Source organism: Formica exsecta, unplaced genomic scaffold (assembly GCF_003651465.1).
Source record: "Formica exsecta isolate Colony F162 unplaced genomic scaffold, ASM365146v1 scaffold26, whole genome shotgun sequence".
NCBI lineage: Eukaryota > Metazoa > Arthropoda > Insecta > Hymenoptera > Formicidae > Formica > Formica exsecta.
The window spans coordinates 2415871-2441038 of NW_021849866.1; the positions used below are offsets into that span (position 1 = coordinate 2415871).

Here is a 25168-nt window from a genome sequence, read left to right on the forward strand (position 1 = left end):
TGTCTGGAAATCATGCAATCTCTGTTAGTATGTGCATACTATCGTATAATTCTGACAACTGACATGAGAAGCTACTTGAGCAAAATATTATCACGAGATTGCACTGACAAGAATCGTGGAACGTGACAGTTTCCTGATTCATATTTTTATTGGTGACAATGCAAATATCTATCAAAAGACCAAAGGTTTAAAATCAAACATTCAAAATCGAAAATACAGAGAGGCAAAGTATATATTTTCAAATTTATTTCTATATTTTTACATACTTATTATTACATACTTAATTAAATTCTGCAATAGAGATTTAGTTATTTGCATATTTTTATTTTATATTGTTATTTAGCTTGTCTATATTTTACTATTTTATAAATTAGAATGAAAATATTAAGACACGTCGAAAAATTATTGTATAATAACAAGATTAACTAAGATTTTTATAAAATCATAAAACCGCGTTATATATGTTGAATATATTCTACGTATTCTATAGATTATGCGATATTCAGTTAGAATCTGGTATGCGTCAAGTTAACTTTGAAGGATATCGTAATCCACAAACCTATATTAAATCACATATAAGATGTTTGTCATGCGTGTAACTAAATCGCAAGTACAAATGAGATTTGTTATATTGGAACTCAATCAATAAAAGCTAAGATTTCATATCCTTGTATCCATGAAGTTTAATTCATAAAGGTCTTTAGATCTGGATCATTTATAGCTATAAAATTATTAACACTTTAAAATTTCTATAGAAAAAAGATGAGTTTTAAATTGATAATGAAATTTATGAATAAAATAAAATCTGAAGAATTCCTGCGATATTTTATTTAAAAAGTAATGCATTTTTAATTTTATGCTTGCAAAGCTATATTATATATAAAATAAAATATAATAACAAAATATCAGATCGCGTTGTTTGGCATTCCGATTAAACGCTGCCGAGATCGGCATTGCGTTCGATTTTCATTCGACAATGGCATTGATGCGACAACGAGAGGACAGAGAACGGATTAATTTAGCGGGACGGGAAGAGAAAATGGAGAGTCTTCGGCCGACCGTAACTGCTTGTGGCGGTCTGCCCTGTTGCTGGGAGGTATTACTGTATCGATTAGAGTGAAAACGCGCGTTACCGTCGCACGCATCGTATATTATTTCGAGACATTTTGAGATGAGAAGCCTATTTTCAAGGATTATCGAGATTGATCGTGTCGACAGATAATACTAATGGCATGCAATTTTCTACGCGCGTGTCCATATTTCAACGGACGCTTAAAGCTGAACGGTTGACATTATGTCGTTACAAATTCTAGGAGTTCTAGTAATTAGGATTGATCGGCTTTCTATACGTGACGTTATGTTGCGCAAAATAGTAGTATAAGTCAATACTAGATCATTAAGAAAGAATACAAATAATGATAATAAATTTTAAGAGATATATAAAGATAATTTAACTTTGATATACTAAAAACATAAAATGATATCTTTTTTCTACTCAAAGTAACTAAATTTTACATTAAAAATTTTCATATAAACGCTTTTGTTTCTTACTACAGATTTTATGAAAAGAATATGGCTTATATTACTCTTTCGCTTCTGATTTTCATATAAAAGCAATTGAGAGCACATTACGTCAAGACATAAAAGTAAAGCTTTCCACTAAAGCTTTCATTCTGGAGGAGAAACTATCATGATATTTCTAAATATCATAGAGAATCTTAAAGATATTTAATTCATAATAGTTAAAACTCTTATATAAATACCGCGGTATTAAGGTAAACACTTTGCATAAATATAATTGGATCGATAAATATAATCGGATAATTAGCTTTTGCTACAATAGCTCTTAAAGTTGCACTATTCGAATGACCGAAAAAGCGATTGTATTTTCAACTGTTCCAATTAAACCGATTTATTGACCTTTTTAATTAAATTGAATTCTCGATTTAATGCATTGCATTTCTGACGCCTAATTATTTTAAATCAAAGATATACATCTCTTTGCATACATTTTTTACTTTATATACATTAAATTTGTCAGACAGCAAAAAATTGCTTTAAATTTTGAACTCTTTGCATTCAGTTATGAACTTTTTTATGGAATACGAGTATTTTTATCTTGAGTACGATTTCTTGTTTTTTCATGCATATATTGTACTATTATATGATTTTGATTGTATTATAAAAATGGAAAAACTTTGTGTTCTCTCTGTTTCTCTTTCTTTCTAGATAATTCTAAAGAAAATTATGGCAACTTTTAAAATTAAATGAATGTAAGGTTTTCCACATTTCTTAATCGTTAAATTTTAACAGTTTGTGCGATTAGCGAAACTATTTCCGACTTATTATGAAATTCGGATAATAATCGGTGATTCGAGAATTGCGAACAAACTATTGCGAACAACTAAATTGCGGAATTTCGGAGAGCTGAAATTTCGTGATTAACGATTAAGATAGTGCTAAACCATTGTCAAGAGCTTTTGTCCGTTGAATTTTCGGGAAGCTGCATTTCCTACAATATTACCGCCCATATCAGGCAAATGTAGTTCTAGTTTCGTGGTAACTGACTTGTTACAAAGTTTCTATCGTAACCCAACGTTTGACAAAACGTTCTTATGTTCATTCGTAAGGTATTATCAATTTATTATCTAGGATCAGCAAAAAAACGTTTATTTGAATGATATATTCGTCGGTTTCCTTTTTAGTAAAACATTCTCTCAAAAAAAAAAAAAGATTATTCGATTTTTGTTTTACGTTATTCAGTCTACAATGAACTCATTTATATTTACTATGTACATTGCTTCAGTTTGCATAAACTAGGTCAGATTGAGTCACGTCAGTCTATCATGAGAATTGTCTTGATTTTATCGCGCGCATTTCGTGACAAAAACATTTATGATTATGAAAGCAATTGCCATGAAACACGTAACAATAAGTCAAATATAGATATGTGCTCGGAAATAGTTTGGTGAAAAATTGTGTTATGACGCTGAAATGACTGAATGTGTTCGAGTTTCGTTCATACTTCGTATTGACATATATATCATGTGTGTGACGACCATTGAGAATTCGTATTGAATGTAGTGCATTGTAGTAATTCTACGTGGGTGGTGTGAATAATAGAAGCGTTCATGTTTCTGAAATAAAGAAGTTTATATTATTTTTTATTCAATGTTACATTAAAAAAGCACGCGAGCGAGTTGTTATTCTGATGTTAAATTCCCTGTGAAACAAAAAAGTAACATTTTAAGATTGATATACTAAATTTCTTAAACATCTAGTAAAAAAAAAGTTTATTATAACTTATCACGTTTTCTCAAATGATTTTTTTCTTTTTTTTTTTGTAATGTATTGTTATTTATTAAAGAAAGAAATTGGTCATTTTAAAAACAACATAAATCCGCGTGACACTATTCTCTCGCATTTAATATTATTATCTGAATTTAATTCCAAATTTTGAAAGCAATGTATAATTTATATGTAAGAGAAATGGCGCAAACTTTTTTATTATTATCTGAGCAAATACAATTTTTAGATTTATGTTGCTCTCACGATGACTAATCGAGATGTATATAATATAAAACAAGCGATGAGACACTTGTGTGTGCGCTAACGGTGTTGCTTCATATACGCTCCGGAAAATGTCCCATGGAACATGGCGTAGAATTATTCTTCGTCGCGGAAACATGTTAGGACACACTGAACAATTAAACTGAGACATGTGTCACACATCACAAAGTGCAAAGTGTATAATATTGTCAGAGTATTAAATTGTAAAAGAAATAAGTTGCAGCATCCAACGGTCAACTGAAACAATGCAACAACTAACGACAACAAAACATAGCGAATGTAGTGTTATTAATTTTGCAAAAAAAATTATTTATGTCGACTTCTTACGATGAAAAAATCAGGATCCAAAAATTTGAAAATTTTGTATAGTATAACTCTCTCTCTCTTGTTTTATGCCACGTTTCCACGAGTCTTGAATTACGTTTTGGTAAATTACGACTTGTGTAAACATGCTATCGTAAAAATAGCCTGTGACATCGACAACATGATTCAGTCGTAACCGGATCAAATCGATTTGATTTTGAGTCATAGTACTAACACGCGTGAACAGGATGTCTTTGCAGCCTATATATGAAATTAACCGGATCAAATCAATTTGATTTTGAGTCATAGTACTAACACGCGTGAACAGGATGTCTTTGCAGCCTATATATGAAATGAACAATAGTGATACTCTTCGATTTTTTTAATTTATATCAAACGGAATCTGTGTTTTATAGTCCGATGTTGGATGAGTACAGAGATCGTAACATGCGAGCAAGTAGCATCTTAATAAATTTCTGAGGCTTTAAATATACACGGCTTTTTTAACCTGTTCTGTAAAGTAGATGTATGGAAAAATTCCATGTGAAGAGTTCACCCTTTCCACTAACATAAGCATGAAAAAAAAAAATAAAGCGAGCACAACAACGTGGTTCACGTTCGTGATTTACGCCTCGTGGGAACGGCTTTAAAGTAAAGATATAGTTATTTTTACACGATTAATGAGACAAGATCCATTCGCCAAGATGTTTTTAAACTTCACCGGAGGAAATTCTTATTTACAGACGTGTTGATCGATCCTTTTTCAAAAATATCGACACGCATTAATAATAGACGGACAAAGATAAAAATACACAGTTTCTCGCAACGCCAGAAGATACAAATCATTTTAACAGAATCTTATTCTTCTCATTTAACATTAAACAAATATCATTCAAACAAAAAATTAATTCGACGCTCAAGACATTTAATGTTAAATTGCCAAGACGTTTAATGGCAAAAGTAAGAAAGGACGAAGAAAGATGGCGGTCAATAAAATTTTCATCCAGGAAAAGTAGTAAACAAAATTAATCAGCAAATCAACAGACAATACGTGATCTCAAACGAAAGGGTTGCTTTCGAACGTGGCTCGGATCAAACGATGAGTTCACGCCCGATGAATGGCATCCGCCGAGGAATTTCGCTCGGCTGCAGTGCGATCATCCCTTGTAACGAGTCCTCGACACAAAGACACAAAGGACGAGGAAAGAGGATACACACAGGAAAGGCGGGATACGCGCGTAGGAGGGAGTGTGTTATATTCAGAGGGATGAAGAAGCGCGAGGGAGAACACGCGAGCGCACGGGTGTCACTTACATGGAAATAATTGTAAAATATACACAAGGAGGATTTTTCTCCAGTGACCGGCGGCCGGACGCATTTTGCTTTCTACAGGTCGGGTTTCGCTTCTACAACGTGCACGTTAATATCTGTTGCTCACTACGTAGCGAGGCGAGGCGAAGGCGAGGCGAGGCGAGGCGGAGGTACGAAAGAAAGAGGCGTGCGTGTCTACGTTTGTACAGAATGTGCCTTTAAAACTACGACGCGACTTCGTATATGCCGGGTGTCGGCGCTACAACTGAGCCATGGAGCGGAGCCTTTCGATCGTTCGACCGACCCGCTCCCGTTCGACCGACCTGACCTCCTCCCAACGACCGCAGGGAGCGACGCGAGACGACGACGCGAGACGTCGCGGCGCCCGCACGAAGCAGCCTTCCGCCTTCCGATTTATTAAGAAATGCCGGAATTGATTGCGCGTACGATCGCATCAAAGAAATTCAACGAAAATATGATTTCGTTTAAATAAAGGATTCATTGACCATTGCGTGAAAATGAGCAAATAACGAGTACATTATTCATGGGAACTCGGTCTATAAATCTTCAATGTCCGAAAATGGAAATCGACTTCGATGAATTTTTCCCGAGATCTTTCTGTTTCTATCTATTCACTTTAATTATTCTTGATGATTGGATTATAATCGGAAAAATTAAGGAAAACTCTTGTACGAAATTCTCCAAAAAACAAGACAGCTGAAATTTTTTTCTGGAAAATAAATGTAAGAAATGTAAGAAAACATCAGTTATTCGTAAAATATATAATATAAAGCATATTATATAAAAAAAATTTCATTATAATCTTACATTTCTGTTCTTACCTAAGAACAGGAAAGTATGAAAAAGTATTGAATGCATAGTAACGAATCTCTGACTTCGAAAAGTGGAATGTATAAGTTCTTTTATTTCTTACAATCCTGCAATGAATGTCAAATCTATTTAAAATAGTAATGTAGTTATTAGAAATAATAAAAGATTGTGTATATGGGTATAAAATTATATTAATATTAAGAAATAAAAATAGCTAATGCAAACTATAAATAAAATTTTAAATTAAAAATTGTTCGAGATTGCCAAAATAAAAATGTTGAAAATTTAACGTAAGGCCAACGGGCTAATTTTGAAAGCTTCGCGCGGTAAGCGATGCGCAAATTTCTTAATAATTAAAATTTTTTTATTGAAATGTACATTTCAATCAATGTATATTTTTACATGCAAATTTTAATTATCAAGAAATTTGCGCATCACTTACAGCGCGAAGCTTCCAAAATTAGCCCGTTGGCCTCACGTTAAATTTTCAACATTTTTATTTTGGCAATTTCGAACAATTTTTAATTTAAAATTTTATTTATAGTTTGCATTAGCTGTTTGCATTAACGTTTATTAGCACGAGATTCTCAATTATAGCTCGTTGTCCTTTACGTTATATTTATTATCAGAGCCTTTTTATTGTAAATGTTGAAAATGTAATGAAATATAATGAAGAGAGAATTTTTTTAGAATCATTTATGTGAAATTCACGAATAAAAAATAAGAGATAAAAATTTTTATCATCATTATAACTTTTATGAAAAATATATGAGTCTCCCAGAAGTCAAATTGATCATTTTCACTTTTTGTAATTTTCTTAGTTTTAGCATTAAAATATCAGATAGGTATTTTGATATTAAAATTAAGAAATTTACAAAAAATGAAGTTGATTTGCTTGACTTCTGAGAAGATCATATCGCATAGCGTAATCGATCGGTTTACCATCGTATCGTGACAACTACTCGTGCCTCATACATGTAAACGTCATTAAATGTCATCCATAGACATATATACAATGGTTTCATCTGCCACCTTGTCACAATTCGCACACACGAATCAAGTATAACGAAATGCTTACGTGAAGTATATTCGTGTCCGTTCGCAGCACAATGGAAAATCACGAGGAGGATGATTTAGAGGAATTGCGCTCTACGATTTATACATTCCCACCGAATGTGCAGAACGTGATCGAACAGGTTAGGCCCATCGTGAATTAGTTGTCAAACTGTCTGCCCTCGATGACAGATCTTGCGATGGTTTCTTTTTTGTCGATATTTCTCAGACGTTCGTCTTTTTTTTGCGATTAGATTTAATACGAATGCGAAGTTCTCCTTGAAATTCCAGCAAAATTTACTCATTATTATCATATTGATTTCTTTTGTATGCAATGTAATAATTCTTACAATAAAAAAATTTATTTTCATATTTGTCTTTTTTTGAGCACTAGTTACTTTGACATTTATACATGCAATTTATTATAAGTAGTTATATGTATATAGTAATATATAAAATGCAATTTTATAGCATTTCTAATATTACCTTTCTTACTGTTAGGTCTTGCCTAGTACCGATCCATTAGACCAATCTAATTTCAATGTAGTGGACTATATAAACTCTTTATTCCCTACGGAACAATCTTTGTCAAACATTGATGATGTAGTGAATGATATGGAACTGAAAATATATAATATTGATAAAGATATACGGTCAGTCGTACGTGGTCAGACAAATGTAGGCCAAGATGGTAGAGCAGCGTTAGAAGATGCGCAAAAAGTAATAAGACAATTATTTGTTGATATAAAAGACATAAAAGATAAAGCGGAACAGTCAGAGGAAGTGGTCAAAGAAATCACAAGAGATATTAAGCAACTGGATTTTGCTAAGAGAAATCTTACTGCCTCAATAACGGCTCTGAACCATCTGCACATGCTTGTAGAAGGAGTAGATACTTTGAAGTATATATATTGCATAATAGTAAAAATATATATATTTAAATATTATTGTGGGAATTATAAATCTATTGTATATATTTTTTTTTTATCAATCTAGAGTATTAACACAAAAAAAACAATATGGAGAAATTATCTTACCATTACAAGCAGTGATGGAAGTGATGCAACATTTTAACAGCTATATGGACATACCACAACTGAAGCAATTATCTGATCAAGTAAGAATACAAGTTATATTCTTGATAATGAATAGAATTTTTCTTTTCAATATGTTTCTCTTTGTCTAAAAAAAGGTACATCAGATTCATGTTGAATTGGCTCAGCAGATTACAGCAGATTTCAAACAAGCTTTTTCAGGCCAGAATCCAAAGCATTTCAACCAGTTAACAGAGGGATGTTTAGTATTATCAGTATTAGATCCTAAAGTAAAGTATGTATATTAAATATTTATATTGTTTATATAGCATTATAATTGATAACAATATCAGGATTACTAATAATATTTTATATACTATTTCCTGAAAGGAAAGATCTGCTTATCTGGTTTGTAAATATCCAATTGCAAGAGTACGCACATTTGTTTGATGAAAATCAGGATTTTGCTTGGTTGGATAAAATAGATCGAAGATATGCATGGATCAAGAAACATCTACTCGATTTTGAATCCAAGTTTGGTACAATCTTTCCCCAAGATTGGGAGATTTCCGAACGTATAGCCGTACAATTCTGCCATGTTACGCGTGAAGATCTCACTAAATTGATGAACAAGAGACGTAGTGAAATAGATGTTAAATTGTTGCTTTATGCAATTCAGAGAACCAGTAACTTCGAATCATTGTTGGCAAAACGTTTTATCGGAAGTACTTTGGAGACTGTCGATGCTAAGAATGCAATAGTCAATAATGATGTAACTGAAAAAGTCCCAGGGAATCCTTTCGAAGAAGAAAATGAGAAGGTATCAAAAAAGCTGATATATATAAGTTATATATACAACCATATGTATATATTATTAAAAATGTATATAATATTTTCTAAATCTAGATCGAAACTGAAAAATCGAAACCTTCTCCATTCGCAAATCTTATAGGAAAGTGTTTTGAACCATACCTGAATATCTATATAGAAAGTTTAGATCGTAATTTAGCAGATCTGATGGATAAGTTCGTCTCCGATTCTAAAACGCAACCGCCAGGTGCCAAAGAATTTGATGGTATTGAAGGTCCGAGCAGCGTCTTGAGCTCGTGTGCCGATCTGTTTGTATTTTACAAGAAGTGTATGTTGCAATGTACGCAACTTAGCACTGGCTTGATTATGCTGAGCCTTACCGAGACCTTCCAAAAATATCTACGGGAATATGCAGTCAAGATCTTACAGAATAATTTACCAAAGTAAGTCTCAAAAAATTGTACAAACGAGTATAATCACAAAATTTGTGTTTATCTATATACGTAATCGTCATTTATGTAGAGTTGGAGGTAATGCTGGTATCGGAACCAGTATGAGCAATATCACACGTGACTTCCGAGATCTATCAACGTCAGGCTTTATACAAAATTTCCAGAGTTTTTTGAAAGAAGGAGAAATTGCCAGATTTAGCAAAGAGGAACAATCTCGTATATGCTGGTAAATATATCTGTTATTAATTCATTTCTCTTGTAGAACAAAGTGAAAAAATTATGGAAATGTATTTTTCAGTATTTTAACAACAGCGGAGTATTGTTTAGAGACAACACAACAATTAGAGGGAAAGCTCCGTGAGAAAACAGATAAATGCTATTCCGAGAAAATTGTTTTGTCTCAAGAACAAGATAATTTCCATAAGTATATTTCTTTTTTTCTTTTCTAATTTATAATTTATTTAATATATTTAAAAAGAACATCACATTTAAAAAGCATATATACTGTCGAGTTTTTAATTTCCGGCATTTGTTTTTAGAGTAATTTCTCACTGTATCCAATTGCTAGTTCAAGATTTAGAAACAGCCTGTGAATCCGCGTTGACTGCTATGACTAAGGTAGATGATTTAAAAATGTAATTTTTTTATCAGTGATACATTTTACTAGTAATAAAATTAATATTTCATTAAAATTTATTAAATTAATAATAAAAAATATATAGTAATTATATAGTAAATATATAGTAATTTTTTTTCTTTTTTTTAGGTACAATGGAGTTCTGTGGAAGTAGTAGGTGATCAAAGTAATTATGTTAATACCATAATAGCGCACCTCCGACAAACAATACCCACCATCCGAGATAGACTATCTTCTTGTCGAAAGTATTTCACACAGTTTTGTCTAAAGTTCGCCAGGTAAAATATTCATACATGACATGAATTTCGAAATCGTTCTTTTTGAGATTCTATTATACACTTTTTTTCAGCTCTTTTATAGCAAAATTAGTACAACAGTTATTCAAATGTAAGCCATTAAACGACGTCGGCGCAGAACAACTGTTATTAGATGTCCACATGTTAAAAACAGCTTTGTTGGATCTTCCATCGATTGGTTATCAAGTACAAAGAAAAGCTCCAGTAACATATACTAAGGTAATTGTAACTCATAAGATAAATAAAAGATGGATATATATAATAGATAATATACACATTTGATGCATGTGTCACCTAGGTTGTGGTTAAAGGAATGGCAAACGCTGAAATGATATTGAAGATTGTAATGTCTTCGATTGAATCTCCTACAGACTTTGTCAAACAATGCAGAATGCACTTGCCCGATTTGCAATCCATAGAATTCCAAAAAATTTTAGATATGAAGGTAATTTTTGCACAGAAAAGTTAGTTTATTATATTTTTAATCAGATAAATATCTAATGAAATTGATATATATTCCAGGGATTGAAAAAGACTGAGCAAACTCAATTTCTTGAACAATTTAAACAACTTGAAAGCGCGAATACTGCACACGCTACAAAGAGTCATATAATACATGACAGCCCAGAATATGAAGCTGGAAGAATTAAGAGACTAGAAAAGCTAGTCAAGAAACGGATTTAAAGATATTAAATATCGTAATATTTTCTCATTGTAATTGTACATATTTAAACAAATATAATTATGTAATTGTACATATTACATAGGAAAAGTTACGATAATAAAGAAACCTCCCCACTCTTTATACAAGATGGAAAAATATGTGAATGTGGAAATAGCTTATCGAATAAATACAAGTATAGTTGAATTTTACCCTTTATTTTTTGATATAATCCGTAAATAATGTGGCCAAAGAATTCAACCTTGTTTTTGTGCAAGCTCCTTTGCTTTAGCTTTCTCCAATTTTGCTATCCTCGCTGCAGATTTACTTCCCAATATACCACCGCCCCAATGACGTCTAATTTCATCGTATCGATCATTGAAATTCGTCTTAATAGCTTCAACAATCTTTGCAAAGTTCGCTCTATCGCCAGAATCGACCTGAAATAATATATAGCAATGTAATATATTTTAATAAAATCGAGATAAAAATCGAAAAATCAGATTTTTGTAAATATGTATCAGAAAATAATTTTGATAATCACAATTTATCATTGGATTGGCTCTTATTGTGTTCATCATAAAATAAAATCGCATTAAATTATAAGAATAACTGAAATATAAAAAATTAATAGCTTCACATACCTGTGTCAGAGCAACCGTTGAGCAGGTCTTGCGTCTAACCAGACGTCCCAAGCGTGCTTTACCCTTGACGATACAGTATGGTACACCCATTTTACGACACAAGGCAGGAAGGAATAACACAACCTGCAATAAAAAAATGAATTATTATTAGCATTATAATTACATATTACCTTTTTTGTTAGAACGGTAATAAAAATATAACTCAGATGTCATTTTTCATCCTACGAAAAAAAATATATTTTTGATCCTCAGGTGAAGAAATTCAATTCATCATTGTTAAATAGAATTTTCACACAAAATAAATATATTATAAATACATTCTAACCTCGATAGGATCTACATCATGTGCGATAACAACCAGCTGAGCCTTCTTTTGCTCCACTAATGTAGTCACAGTATTGGTCCCATAACGAATGACATTTGGTCGCTTTGTTGGCGCATCCTCTTTCTTTGCAATCTTTTGCTCAGCTCTTGCCTTCAATCTTGCTTTTTTCATGGCTGCTGATTCAGGTCGGTACTTTTCTAATACCTTGAACAACTGTGTAGCTAAAATATATAAAAGAAATGGTTATATCACATTGTTTTATATGTATATGTATGATACATAAATCTTTATAAAAATGTTTCATAAAATATGTATTTATAAAAGTTACCTGTTTGCTTGTCTAATGTCTGTGTAAACTGGTTGATTGTTGGCGGTACTTTCAACCTTTTTTGCAACACAGCCCTTTGACGCTGAATACGAATATATTTAGGCCATCTTACAAAGCGGCTCAGATCACGTGCTGGCTGAATGTCCTGCCCTAAATTTTAATGAAATTTTATATAACTTCAAACTATATTATTAGGCTATTAACTATAAACTATTCAAATTATTTTGACTTACCAATACCAAAATTGCGAGTTCGTTTTTCAAAAAGTGGGTTGGTCACCTTCTTTGGCTCAACCTTTTTAACTGCCAACGGTGGGGCAGCTACCTTCTTGCCTACTTTCTTCTTTGGCTACACATTTGAAGAAGGAAATTAAAATATAATCAATAAAATTCTTACGATGAAATCACAAGCACACAGTTTTAATAAAATATGTAACTAAATAAGATGCTATGTATTTTATTGTCACTTTTATACAATAAACATCTTTTTAAAAAATTCGACTAATTCGATTATCTTTTTCATTTGATAGAGAATTTAATGTAATGATGGGAACTGCGTTTATGCTGAATGAATGCTATTCGTTCTCTTTCGTCATGGCGTTAAAATCTACGAATATTTTCTTCACATTTTCCAATTAGGTTATAAATTATAAAGATTAATATAAAAAACCGATTACTCAATATTTCTCACATGTTAAGAAACATCGCGCGTGAGGTTTACGAAATGGCTAATAAAGTAGTAATAGTAATCAAATCAACAATAAAATGTGCAGCAATATTCTTTCATGTATGTACTAAAGGAACATGCTAAAATTTTTTGAATATCGATATTCTTTGTTAATAATGCCATTTGGTGAAAATAATGCTCGTGCGCGATAGTTCAACGATCATACCTTCTTCTGGACCATCTTTCTGGCTAAAAATCCGAAGGATTCTTTAAATTACGCCAGATGTAAAACGCGATACTTCGCTAAACACGACGTAAAGTACGTCGACAACGTGAAGAGAATTTCGCGGAGAGGTAGCGCCACCGAAACGATAGAGACGCCATTTTGACATATACATCATTGATCATGAAGTATAAGAGAGTCAAATCGATGTTACGTAGAAGCCGCTCCGAAAGTTTGGAAGCGTTTGATTGACCAATCAGAGCAAAGAAATCATTGGCCGCGTTCGGCAGAGAAAGCACTCAGCTATCGCTTGTCAACACTCGACGTTGATTTGTTGGTTCTAAAAGTAAGAGCCAATCACGTTCGATTACTATTAAGCGGTTTTCTCTGCTGAACGCGTCCTTTGCTTCTTTCGTCTTGATTCAAATCAAACAATTCGAAGGAACTAACACGTTTTGTGCCAGTATTTTTAAACGTATAAAATATATCCAAATAACTTATTCAGAAACCACGAAAAAGAAATAAATTATTAAAATTTAAATTATATCTAATTTTAATATTAAAGAATTAATATATTATTATTATAGATAGTATTAATCACACATATATAATAATAGAAAAGTATTTATATAAAAAATAAAATATAATGAGCATTATTCATGTCAACATTGCGTATATGTGGGCATGATATGCAAATTTATTTACAAGAAATTTTATTTGCGTTTGATCTTCAGTAATTATCTCGTCGCGGTGACGAGATTAAAATTATTAATCTTCCTCTAGATTAGGTTATTCCTAACCTTAATCTACGGAGATTGAGCAGAGCATTGGAGTAAACACTCGACATTAACCGAGTCATAAATTCGTCATTGTTAATACAGATATCGAAAGAATTCCAATAATTTAATTACGATGATATGAAATACATTGAAGGTTTCGATCTCTAAAAGTTTTCTTGCGGAAACAAACAAAATTAGAAGAAAAGAGAATTAGAAACAAGTGGTATTCTAACGACAAATTTCAAGATAAAATAAAATAAAAACGTTAGCAATTGTGCATCTGCAAAAATGGTATCGAAAATTCTGTTTCGTGGAACCAGTCGGACGTTATGCGATCGCATGATACACGGCAAATCGAACGTATTAAATCCCAGATATAATTCTGGTCCTAATGTTGCGTGTAATGTAATGTCGATGTCCTCATTGCCGCCTGACAGTCCGATGAACGTGTTCGATAAGAAGACGAAGCTGCTGCAACGCGAACGTGCTGCGAAGAACGCTGACGTCCACCTGTACGACTATCTCAAGGACGAGGTGGGTGACAGGCTGTCCGATCGGATATTCGACATCAAACGAAAGTTTGGCAGGGTCCTCAATTTGGGATGCGGTCGCGGTCATGTATCCAAGCGAATCCTCAGCGAGTCCGTGGAGGAATTGGTGTTGGCCGAGATGAGTCCAAGTTTCTTACAGCAAGCCGATACCGCGAAGGGAGTGAGAGTCAAGAAGGAAGTCATCGATGAGGAGAATGTGTCCTTCGAACCTAATAGTTTCGACATGGTGATTAGTTGTCTGAGTCTTCATTGGATCAACGATCTTCCCGGATGCTTCCGACGTATCAATAGCAGTCTGAAAAATGACGGAGTCTTTCTGGCGGCTATATTTGGCGGTGATACTCTTTACGAGTTGAGGTAAAGGTAAAATTGCCAGGCTTATATCAAGGATTTTATAGGAAGGTATTTTATATCTACTTGCTTTCATTATTTTTATCATTTATTCTGATAATACAGAAGTTCCTTGCAATTAGCTGAATTGGAGAGACATGGTGGGATTTCACCGCATATTTCACCCTTTGTGGAAATCAGAGACATTGGATCTTTATTAACAAGAGCGAATTTTACTATGTTGACTATTGATACTGATGAGATAGTCATCGGTTATCCAAATATGTTCGAGCTTATGTGGGATTTGAAAGGTGAATTATTATAAAGAAAGCTTTTACTTAGATAAAAATTATTTAATAGACATACAAGAAAATTTTGCATTTTTTTTACACAAAAAATTTTCATTCATCTAGGGATGGCAGAAAATAATGCAGCCAAGAATCGTAACTTACACCTACCGAGAGATACGCTGATTGCAGCAGCATCCATATATAAAGAGCTGTATGGAAAAGTCAGAGAAGATGATACCATATTTGTTCCTGCCACGTTTCAGATAATATATATGTTGGGATGGAAACCAGATGCGTCTCAACCAAAACCTCTTGAGAGGGGAACAGGAGAAGTGTCGCTTAAGGATCTGTATAAGCTCGACGAAATCATTAAAACCAGTAAGAAAATAAAACTAGATGATGATAAATAATATATTAAATAGTCTTTATTAATTGCATATTGAACTATGTAAATACTCTAATATATCATGTGTGAAAAAATTAATGTATTATACAAATTCTCTTTCAAATAATAGGCATAAAAAAATAATTTATTATTTACCAATAATTGCGTTTTAGTTATTCTGTCACTATTTATCTATAATATTCATGATTTCTTTTCACTTTCCTTGTGAACTACAACACCTCTTTCTATTAGATCTGGAATCTCGACTGCCAACCATGGTCCTAACTGAAAAATAATTTGCTTAAAATTTTTACATCTCATATAAGACTATCATTTCAATATAAAAGTTTTTATATCCAATACATTTAATGTTTTTGTTCTACATTTTTAATTATGTTAAATATATAAATTGAACTTACACCAAGAGCCATTGCATGAGCGATGCCAAACTTGGGTACATTGCGAGCCCACAATGGTTTGAAATGGTCAGTGAGGCAAATTTTACCTCCCCTATACATTTTTGCTGTTTTACCATCTAATTCTGGTAAAGCAATTTCAGGTGCCGTTGTAGGATACGTAACAGGAATCTAAAGGAAAAAAAAACATATTACTAGATAAATTTAATGCCTATTAAAATATTTTGACATTTTTTATAATTTTACTAATTTTATAAATGTGTATATATAAATTAATGTATATATGTAATATAAATTAAAATGTTATTTATAAATAGCATTTTTTGTATTGGATATAATTTTTCTTTATTTAAATAGAATAAATCAAAACAACCATACACGTAAAAAATTACTTACATCAAATTCTATTTCAAATTCATACTTTAGGAAATTCTGAATGTACCAGCATTTGCCAAACCACTTGGTACCTTCCTTGTTTGATTCCAGTCGAAACCAATCATTGTCTGCTTCTTTATTATTTTTGACATACTATAAAAAACAATCAGATTATACACAGTTAAATTTGTATGTTAATAATTATATTTATACAATTTAATTTAATTATATAAAATATTTCCATGATAAAAATGTTATTTTAACAACTTGATTAATGTTGTTATTTATGCCTAATGTAGTTTAATTTATGACTAATGTAGTTATTTAAGCAACTATTAAATTAATTTTTAATACAAATTTTTAATATTTAACTATTTATTTATGTATGAAACAACAAGAACAGAACTATCCATATGGAAATAATATTTACAATTTTGGAAAAAAAAGATAGAGTTGTGCTAACTCTTTTTACCTTAATTAGAGCTTGATACTCCTCCTTCAATCTTTGTACCCATAAATCTTTATCTCTGGGACTGGCTTTTGTTTGCAGTAATGGAATGTTACTTAAAGTTTTCTTCGTCGATTCATCCACCATCTCGACAAATTATGCTTTTACATGTGATGATGCTGATATTACATAGATGACATATACATATCACCTGTATCCTATATCGTGTCAATGCAGCCAACGTAACCACAATATATTAGCGCAACTCCTGATTTTGTATTGGCCAAAACGGAGTGCGCATGCGTGAAATATATGAGAATTCATCAGGCATCACTGTAAAATTAAGAGAGAGTGGTAATGTAAAATGTTATATGTTGTATGTTGTATCCGTTGTCAATAGCGGTTGTGATTTAAGATAAATACGACAAATACGCTATGGCTGACTCGTCTTACGAAAAAGGATTGACTGAACTGTCAAAAATGAAGGCAAGTACCGTAAATCGACTTGTATATGCAGTGATGTTTGTAACTTCGGTGATAACCTAACCATCAAAATTTTCCTGCAACTTAGAAAATCACACCATCAACTTAGCGTCGTCTGATTCGAATTACTTCATCTTTATCTATCTACCTATTCCCGCTATCAATTGCAAACTTCCATTTCATCAATCAACTGATACAGTAATTTCCAATATTTCTTTTCCTTATATTTGCTTATTACATCTATCTAAAAGCTTTGGAATTTTAAACTATGATCTTTCAACTGAAAAGTAACTTTTGCTTAGAACTCTTTACAAGAGCAATGAGATTCTACTTAATTAAATCATTATTGCTGGACTGCATTAAATTTATCGATAAAATTATGAAAAATATTATATTGCTGAAGATTATTATTTTTTGTCTTGAAAATATAAAGCATATGTGTATCAATTAGAATAACAGATTCTGTTAGTATGACAATATTTAACATCTAATTGTAAGCGCAATATAAATATTGTTTATATAAATATAAATTTTTTGTATCCTTATCAGGTTACCGATCTGAGAGCAGAATTAAAACAAAGAGGACTTCCAACTGTGGGCAATAAAAACGAATTAGTAGAAAGGCTTCAATTGGCAATCCAGGGAGGTCTGTTTTCACTTTTGTTTATTTTTTTATTTTGATATAATTTTTAAGCATGTTTCTTTTTATGAAAGAATTATTTAAATTTTACAGATTCTGCCTTATCCTTGGATGAAACTACAGAAGAAATTTTAGATGAAGATGAAGTACTTGGTGTAAGTCCTGTAGCATATTTACATATATAATATGATATTGATAATAATATATAACTTAAGAGTTAAATATTAAATATATATCGAACAATTGTTTGTTATTGCTTTATATATGTATGCAAGAAATTTAAATTATACTTACAGGATGAAGAAATAGAAGAATTATCCAGTAAACCAGATTCACAGGTGCTTCCTGAGAAGCGAAAATTATCTGTGGAGAGCAATAATACTAATGCAAAAAAAATAGTGCTAAACCGCAAACCTGTACTTGAAGAAATTAAAAATGATCAAGTGGAAAAAAATGAAAATATAAATATAAAAGAATCTGATTCTGCGTCACCAGAAAAAAAGATTATTAAATTATCAGAACTCAGCACAAAAGAGGTAATTGAAAATTATATCAGCAGGACATACATAAAATAATAAAATCCTGAACAATGTAATAAAATTGTTTGTTCTACTACATCTTTTGTGATAAGATATATAGTTGTGTAATTTTTTAACAGAGATTGGAGATGAGAGCTAAGAAATTTGGAATGCCATTATCCGAGGCTGCAAAAAAAGAAGCTAGGTTAGCTCGATTTACTGTCAATAATCAAAATAATAAATCGGCTGCATCCATAAAGACGCCTGTGGTAAGAAATTAATTTTTACAATCTGTTATTAGAACAAAATGTTTATTTGTATATAGAATTATTTTATATCAACTTTTAATTAATTCATGGTAGAATACTACTTATGATACATTGAAGAAACGTGGGGAAAGATTCGGAACTTCTGTATCTAGTTTGATGGAAAAAGTAAGCAAATAATCTTTGTAAATGTATGCATGCCTTCATTTTGAAGGCTTACATATACTTCTTTATCACTGGCTTTATTATTGAATTACTTTTTTTTAGGCCGAATTGGCTGAACGATTGGAAAAAAGGAAAGCTAGATTCGGTGAAGTACAGCCCGTTGAAAGTAAAGTATCTTACAATAAAATTAAAATTGTTAAATGATACTCGGTATTATATACTAAAACGACGATTTAAACGAAAAGACGATCTAGATTATAAGTTTTAAATTAAATTAATCTTATTTTCAATAAAGCTATTATATATATATACATATAAAGAATAATGAAAATAATTGAAAAATAATTGTGGTTATGAATACCATTGTCATTGCAGTATTGCATTATTAATACTTAATTCGTTTGCTTTATATGGTTTTTTATATCATATTTAAATTTCTTATAACAATAAATAAAGATAGTCCTTAGAAATGTAAGTGGATGTTAATGTTTCATACTAATAAAACCTGCACATGTGCAACATGTCATTAGTAATGATTTAATATATAAACAACTATTTTGATATCAATATGAAAAATATTAAATATTTTAAAATTTTAGTATAACGAAGAGAGAGGGAGAGAGAGAAAAAAATACACAATATAACAAAACTAATATATATTAATGAAACAGAAGAGTATTTTATTTTCTTTAATCACGGAATAAATAAATCTTATTTTAATATATCAATTAATACATATCTGGTAAATATGTACATATATCTTTATCGATAACAAATAAAAAAGAAAGAACTTTTTTCATCTTTTTTTTGCTCGCATACTCTAGTTTGAATATTTACTTTTTACAAACATTTCGCTTTCTAGTCGATAACTCGAACGAGAGAACTAGATTTCAGCAGGGTGTTTTGTTTTGATAATTTGGTTATAGTGAACCAGAGTAAAAACATTTTCTCGTGCCGGCGCGTATGCTTTTCATCGCTGTGTTTTTTAGAATGTTTTGATAGTCTTGTATATCTTTCATCATAAAAAGGCATTTTTACGAAGAACACGTGAAAGCATTTGATGCATCGACATGCAGCTCTTCAAGTCATCAATATATATTGTATTGTATTTGTGTGCACTTTACTGTTACGTTTATTGCGACGAGACGGATACATTCGATGATGTCACGCCGTAAATATTTTTTGACATTATATAGTGCGAATTTTTCCGTTAAAAATATATTTATCATAAGTGTAATTTTTTCAAAACTATATGCACAATACTTCTATGTTTACTCTGATATAATCAATATTAATTTATTGTATACACATATATTATTTTTTTATTATATTTGTAATTATTCCGATTTTAAAAATGTATTTTTATTTTAGGTCTACACACGAACTGCAAAATATACATTCTTTTTTTTATTTGTCTACAGAAAAGGATTCCTTTAGGTATATATTTTATCTTACATAAACACAAAATGCATTACATATAATTTTAAGCAGATTACCTTTTTTAGTCCAGCAAAAAAGAATGATCAATCTCCAATGATACAATCATATAGCTGTAAAGAATTGGATGAACAAAATACCCAGGCGGCAATCTTTTATAAACGTTTGATTGCTGTATTATTATCAAATCTTGCTATACAGGTTAATTTGTGATACAAAATATTACTTGAAAACTGTTGTAATTATTTATTTCGGATTTTGAAATTATAATCACATAAATTTGTACAAATAGAATACAGTATTAAATATTAACAAATTACAGAAGATTGATGACAAATTAATAGGAACACTCAATATAGAGGCATCCTTTTCACAGTTCGAATATCTCCAGAATTTTGTAAATGGCCAAGGATCTATAAGAGAAGTAGATAGAATTCTTGACAATGTGATAAAACAATCTGATCATACCACATCTCGCTATATGGCAGAGATGTCTCATTATTTAAAGTTATTATCAGAATATTTGATGAATTATTTGTTAATCATGAAAGAACGCGTAAGGATTTAATAATACTTGATATCTAAAATATATATAGATGTATATATAAAATATTTATATATTTATATATTGACTTCCTAAATGGTTGCAGTGGGACATAACTATAATTTCCTTAATAGTCATATCTAGTTTTATGGTCTTAAGAAGACAAAGATGGTCTCGAGGCTTGATTATCTTTTTAATAATTGATGTAATATTTATAATAAGTTTTTTCATAACTTGGTGGCGACTTATACAGGTAATTTATACATCATTTTATCATATACCTTTCCTTTTTTATATTGAGTGTATTTAAAATCTATGTAGTATATATTTAAAACATTCATATACTTTTTTTTTTAAACAAAATTGACGATCACATTTTTATATTTATGATATATGTAATGTTATGATATATGATCAGTTCTAATTAAATATTATTTTGTTTTGCAGGAAGCAGAAATTAAATTAATGGCTGCACAAGCGCAGTTTGCAGAAATGCCAATTGCTTGCCAGCCTTATAAAATGGGCCTCTGGGACAAAATGGTTGCATCGTTTTCCTGTGAGTTGTCTACCTCAAACAAAATTGTATTTGAGAGTTTAATATATATCAATTGATTATTCACAGCTACAAACGATTGTGAAAAATACTATGAATCAATTATGACCAATCCTAGATTGCAAGTAACACCAGCATATGCATTGACATACTTTCTCAGTACAGTCATTTTTCAACCATTATCATATTTTGGACTTGTTATATCTGAATTCATAGATAATGCTACCAGTGAGTAAATTGTTTTAATATCAACGATTATATATATATATATTATAATATTCATTTATTATTCTACAGGTAAACTAAATTTTGTATACAAAATTCCTATCTTAATCATCCTTTTCTTAACTATCTGCATATGCATAGTATTATTGCCATTTTTCTTAATTGGCGGATCTATTAAATTTGGTATTGGACCATTCTTCAAATTCGGAATAAAGGGTAATACAAACTCCAATAAGAAACAAGAACGCATTGATCGGATTTACGAGGTATATGATATATTTTTCTACTATTTCTAATTTTGTTATATTTGAAATGTTAATTGAAGAAATACATAATAATACTTTCTATTGAATTATTATTGACCAAAATTAGTCACCTTGTAAAAAATATAGTATGTGTGTTAAATAAAATTTAATTATAATATTTAGAAAAAAAGTTTAAATACGTAATTTTTTATAATAATAAATAATAACTGAAATAAAAATAATATTACAAATACACATAATTATTCATAATTATACCTTTGCGTATGTCCAGCAAAATAATGAGTTTTGTACACAAAGCGATATATCAATGGATTTAGTATATTCATATTAGATCTTTTTTTATTAAAGGATACTTCGCTCACGAAACGGTTGAAAGATTCAAATATGATGAAGCAAATTATATCAACACAGCAAGATAAAGGTAATGTTAAAGAAAATAGTATATATAAGCAAGGGGTGTAATATATTCTTAAAAATCAAATGATTATTGTTAAATTAGATCCTGCTGGAGGCGATGCTAGCATTGACGTGAGCTATCATTTAAGTGAGAAACATATAAAGTGCAAATGTGAAAATAAAAATGCAGATGAAAATATGGAATGCGAGGAAAAAGAAGAAAGAGATAATGATAGTTAACAATGTCTTTCTCATACTGCCACATGTACAGTGCTGTTACAGTGATTTAATAGATTGCTTGATTATTTAATATGTTATTATTATTTCATTTTTTAGGTTAATAATTATTAATCTTTAGATTATCAGCATAGATTAATGTATATTTGAGATTATTTGAGATCTATATGAGTATATTTCACTTGTAACATAGAAAAATATTGGCTATTATGCTGAAATTAATCTTAAATTAATTATATATCATCGATTTTAATATCTCGAAAATGTTTAAAAATTTCATATTGTTTTATAAATTTTTCATCAAATATATTTTTTATAAAGTATATTATTCACATATCTATTAATATATTGCTTTGTCTCATCTCACTATTTTTTTGAACGTAGGCGAATATAATTATGAAGTATTGTTACAAAAGTACCTTGTTTTTTTATAAATTATTGCTACTTACTGTAATAAATATTATATATAATTAATCTTTAATTGTATGATAATGTTTACTAAACAGTGCTATTGCTGTTTGTGAGCAGCTATTATTTTATGTAATTTGACCTGAGTACCTCATTAAACAATAGATTAACTAATTAACATGACGTTTTGTTATAATCGCCAACAAATTCGAAATGCAATTCGCGCAAAGTATACGGAAACGAATAGACGATAGACGGCGGCGGGAATGAAATCATTCTGTTATTCGACCAGCAGTTCACGGTTGTGCTTATTATGTCAACTCAGCTTAATGATTGGTGAGCAAGCAAGGATTTGTCAAATTCGCAGATGTAACGTTTGCACTTCTCATGTAATTTCGCTCGTCGTATATGTACTGGTGGATGAACAGTCCAATCGTATAATTGGATAAAGATGCTTTCATCGTAGAACATCAGAGAAAGTAGATTATTAAAAATCAGAAAAATACAGAAAATACATATACTTTTTTATTAGAGGATTAATAAATTAAGCGTTTTATTAAACTTTCTTTATATACAATAAACGTTTGAACTTGCGGTTTTATTTTTGGTGTAATATATAATTGGAATCCTTTTTCACATTTTACAGACATCACAGAAAGGTATAATTAAAGGACACTGTCGATATGAAAGCGCGACGTGTTTTCCATTAACATTGCATTTATTCTTGTTCCATTTATCTCGTTTTACGCGCGATGTAATTAAATATCATTTGCCATATGTAAACAATAATAATAGTAAAAACAATAATAGTATAAACGTGTGTGTAAACATGTTTTATAAAAAAAGTAATATGCACGTTTAAAACGCACGATTTATTTTTAAAGAAAAACGTGTGCGTTTGTATCTTTCCACTTTGTTGCTATAATTTATTTTTTCCAGAGAGTATCATATGATGAAATCATCTTCATCTAATTAAGATTGAACTATAGCAAATGTGATTGAATTGCGTGTTTTATTCCGGTAATATTTCGCGAACTCATTAATAACTGTTAAATATTTCGCAAAGAATACGTTAATTAGTATGGAATATTATGTACACGAGCAATTTTTTAGCGCAAGTGTGTTGTCAAAGAACTCTGAAAAATAGGAGAAATGCCATCCTCTATTTTTCCATTAACCTTTCCCGTTGCCCGTCAATTTTTCACGCTTATTGACGCATTTTTTCCAAAGCTACATTTGACGATGTAATTTGCGCGTTGAATTCGGATACGTTAAAAGCTTTTGCGTTGTCGAAACTATGTTTATAATTGTTGGATATCAATCAGTTAATGAATCGTGAGTGAGATATTGCGTTTCTATCAGAAAAGTGCATTTTTATCGAAAATCCGAATGCGTTGCGGCCTTTTTTATTACGCAAGATTTATTGCAAAATGATATATGTGTCGCGTACTTTATCAATTTTTTAAATGTATACATATATTTTAAATAGAAAGAGAGAGAAAATATATGTAATAAAAAGTAATTTTTCTTCGATTATGAAATAAATTATGTGTAATTAAGAATATTATAAATATATATATATATATATATATAAAGCTTCTATCAAACCAATTAATTTATAGATCAACCAGCAAATGAAAGTAAAATTAGTAAAATTATAACTTTTATTATTTAAACTAGATACAAGTTAAAGAAAGAGAGAGATGTTACTGAAGCGTTAGCGATTATCTTGTTTTTTATGGTAACATCTATAAGGTTGTCAAACTTTACAAATTCTAATTTTAGTTTTTAATTTCTAAATAAGTTCATAATATGTATAATGCGATCTCGTATGTAATTGGTGGCGATGCAGGTTCTAACTTTGTTCTCGATGCAGGTTTATACATCGTTTGTTCTATCAAATATTTGTTTTTGCGTCGCTGCTGGTACAACAGCGGTATTTGCCTGTAGAAAGGATGCACCTTTTGATTCTCCGGCGAGTTCCATTACATGCCCGAAGTAATATCAAAGAGAGAGCTGGCCTGGCTGGTGTTGTGTGGTGCATCTAGTTTCGCTGTTTGCGAAACGGAGTACCCGCTGGCGGCACGAAAGTACAGCGTATGTTAGTCAGTTTAGGGAGTTTGCGTGCTGTTCACGCGCAACTACCAGCTAGCTTAAGTTTCTCGTAATTCGCGCAATTCTCGTGCAAAAATTGCCCGCGACGTGAGCTGCCGCCCTTTGTAATGTATAAACGGATTTTTCTTGCTAACGGCAAATTTCTTTTTCATTTTTTTGCGGCAATCTAACGAATTTTTAAACTTTTTATTATCGAG

The 25168-nt window shown here is 30.8% G+C and overlaps 6 protein-coding genes across 7 annotated transcripts in view; 3 read left to right on the forward strand and 3 right to left on the reverse strand.

Moving 5' to 3' along the window:
- LOC115236671 overlaps positions 1 to 6104 on the reverse strand; it is a 13766-nt gene extending 7662 nt beyond the window's left edge. The window contains exons 1-2 of the mRNA XM_029809261.1: positions 6027 to 6104; positions 5188 to 5914 (exon numbers count right to left, since the gene is read on the reverse strand). Of these exons, the coding sequence (XP_029665121.1) occupies positions 5188 to 5251 (64 nt within the window). The 5' untranslated portion in view covers positions 5252 to 5914; positions 6027 to 6104. The remainder of the gene's footprint in view (positions 1 to 5187; positions 5915 to 6026) is intronic.
- Positions 6105 to 6967: 863 nt separating this feature from the next.
- LOC115236742 (vacuolar protein sorting-associated protein 53 homolog) lies at positions 6968 to 11161 on the forward strand. The gene is made up of 13 exons (XM_029809394.1): positions 6968 to 7211; positions 7570 to 7970; positions 8065 to 8185; positions 8261 to 8397; positions 8493 to 8922; positions 9009 to 9355; positions 9435 to 9590; positions 9663 to 9788; positions 9904 to 9982; positions 10131 to 10279; positions 10351 to 10516; positions 10596 to 10742; positions 10820 to 11161. The coding sequence occupies exons 1-13, from the start codon at positions 7125 to 7127 to the stop codon at positions 10979 to 10981; spliced, it is 2508 nt and encodes an 835-aa protein (XP_029665254.1). The 5' UTR covers positions 6968 to 7124; the 3' UTR covers positions 10982 to 11161.
- Positions 11160 to 13331, reverse strand: LOC115236743 (60S ribosomal protein L7a). Its single transcript, XM_029809395.1, has 6 exons — positions 13148 to 13331; positions 12489 to 12603; positions 12256 to 12405; positions 11928 to 12148; positions 11603 to 11725; positions 11160 to 11398 (listed from the first exon to the last, which is right to left on the reverse strand). The coding sequence occupies exons 1-6, from the start codon at positions 13160 to 13162 to the stop codon at positions 11216 to 11218; spliced, it is 807 nt and encodes a 268-aa protein (XP_029665255.1). The 5' UTR covers positions 13163 to 13331; the 3' UTR covers positions 11160 to 11215.
- A 238-nt stretch (positions 13332 to 13569) lies between these two features.
- On the forward strand, positions 13570 to 15638 carry LOC115236719 (arginine-hydroxylase NDUFAF5, mitochondrial). Its single transcript, XM_029809346.1, has 3 exons — positions 13570 to 14831; positions 14931 to 15115; positions 15218 to 15638. The coding sequence occupies exons 1-3, from the start codon at positions 14212 to 14214 to the stop codon at positions 15502 to 15504; spliced, it is 1092 nt and encodes a 363-aa protein (XP_029665206.1). The 5' UTR covers positions 13570 to 14211; the 3' UTR covers positions 15505 to 15638.
- LOC115236720 (ubiquitin-fold modifier-conjugating enzyme 1) lies at positions 15156 to 16961 on the reverse strand. 2 transcript variants are annotated; one of them, XM_029809348.1, is made up of 5 exons: positions 16743 to 16961; positions 16292 to 16423; positions 15899 to 16066; positions 15636 to 15764; positions 15156 to 15441 (listed from the first exon to the last, which is right to left on the reverse strand). In XM_029809348.1, the coding sequence occupies exons 1-4, from the start codon at positions 16863 to 16865 to the stop codon at positions 15681 to 15683; spliced, it is 507 nt and encodes a 168-aa protein (XP_029665208.1). In that variant the 5' UTR covers positions 16866 to 16961; the 3' UTR covers positions 15156 to 15441; positions 15636 to 15680. The 2 variants fall into 2 exon arrangements, with proteins under 2 accessions (XP_029665208.1, XP_029665207.1); XM_029809347.1 differs by lacking the exon at positions 15156 to 15441 and having other exon boundaries at positions 15502 to 15764.
- Positions 16962 to 17032: 71 nt separating this feature from the next.
- On the forward strand, positions 17033 to 23030 carry LOC115236722. The gene is made up of 16 exons (XM_029809349.1): positions 17033 to 17204; positions 17751 to 17847; positions 17935 to 17996; positions 18138 to 18377; positions 18500 to 18628; positions 18722 to 18793; positions 18893 to 18963; positions 20210 to 20227; positions 20296 to 20428; positions 20550 to 20783; positions 20878 to 21024; positions 21219 to 21327; positions 21394 to 21552; positions 21622 to 21815; positions 22164 to 22236; positions 22315 to 23030. The coding sequence occupies exons 1-16, from the start codon at positions 17154 to 17156 to the stop codon at positions 22449 to 22451; spliced, it is 1926 nt and encodes a 641-aa protein (XP_029665209.1). The 5' UTR covers positions 17033 to 17153; the 3' UTR covers positions 22452 to 23030.
- The last annotated feature ends 2138 nt before the right edge of the window (positions 23031 to 25168 follow it).

Bases quoted from the DNA above. Each gene is read 5' to 3' on its own strand.
- LOC115236742 (XM_029809394.1), top strand. From the start codon at position 7,125: ATGGAAAATCACGAGGAGGATGATTTAGAGGAATTGCGCTCTACGATT. The intron at 8,398-8,492 runs GTATGTATATTA...ATTTCCTGAAAG, and splicing joins GTATTAGATCCTAAAGTAAA to GAAAGATCTGCTTATCTGGT. The intron at 10,743-10,819 runs GTAATTTTTGCA...TATATATTCCAG, and splicing joins AAAAAATTTTAGATATGAAG to GGATTGAAAAAGACTGAGCA.
- LOC115236743 (XM_029809395.1), bottom strand. The intron at 12,149-12,255 runs GTAACTTTTATA...TATATATTTTAG, and splicing joins GACATTAGACAAGCAAACAG to CTACACAGTTGTTCAAGGTA. The intron at 11,399-11,602 runs GTATGTGAAGCT...ATATTATTTCAG, and splicing joins CAACGGTTGCTCTGACACAG to GTCGATTCTGGCGATAGAGC.
- LOC115236719 (XM_029809346.1), top strand. From the start codon at position 14,212: ATGGTATCGAAAATTCTGTTTCGTGGAACCAGTCGGACGTTATGCGAT. The intron at 14,832-14,930 runs GTAAAGGTAAAA...CTGATAATACAG, and splicing joins GATACTCTTTACGAGTTGAG to AAGTTCCTTGCAATTAGCTG. The intron at 15,116-15,217 runs GTGAATTATTAT...TCATTCATCTAG, and splicing joins GCTTATGTGGGATTTGAAAG to GGATGGCAGAAAATAATGCA.
- LOC115236720 (XM_029809348.1), bottom strand. From the start codon at position 16,865: ATGGTGGATGAATCGACGAAGAAAACTTTAAGTAACATTCCATTACTG. The intron at 16,067-16,291 runs GTAAGTAATTTT...TTTTTCCTTTAG, and splicing joins AATTTGAAATAGAATTTGAT to ATTCCTGTTACGTATCCTAC. The intron at 15,765-15,898 runs GTAAGTTCAATT...ATTATTTTTCAG, and splicing joins CTCATGCAATGGCTCTTGGT to TTAGGACCATGGTTGGCAGT.
- LOC115236722 (XM_029809349.1), top strand. From the start codon at position 17,154: ATGGCTGACTCGTCTTACGAAAAAGGATTGACTGAACTGTCAAAAATG. The intron at 17,997-18,137 runs GTAAGTCCTGTA...TTATACTTACAG, and splicing joins ATGAAGATGAAGTACTTGGT to GATGAAGAAATAGAAGAATT. The intron at 21,328-21,393 runs GTGAGTTGTCTA...GATTATTCACAG, and splicing joins AATGGTTGCATCGTTTTCCT to CTACAAACGATTGTGAAAAA.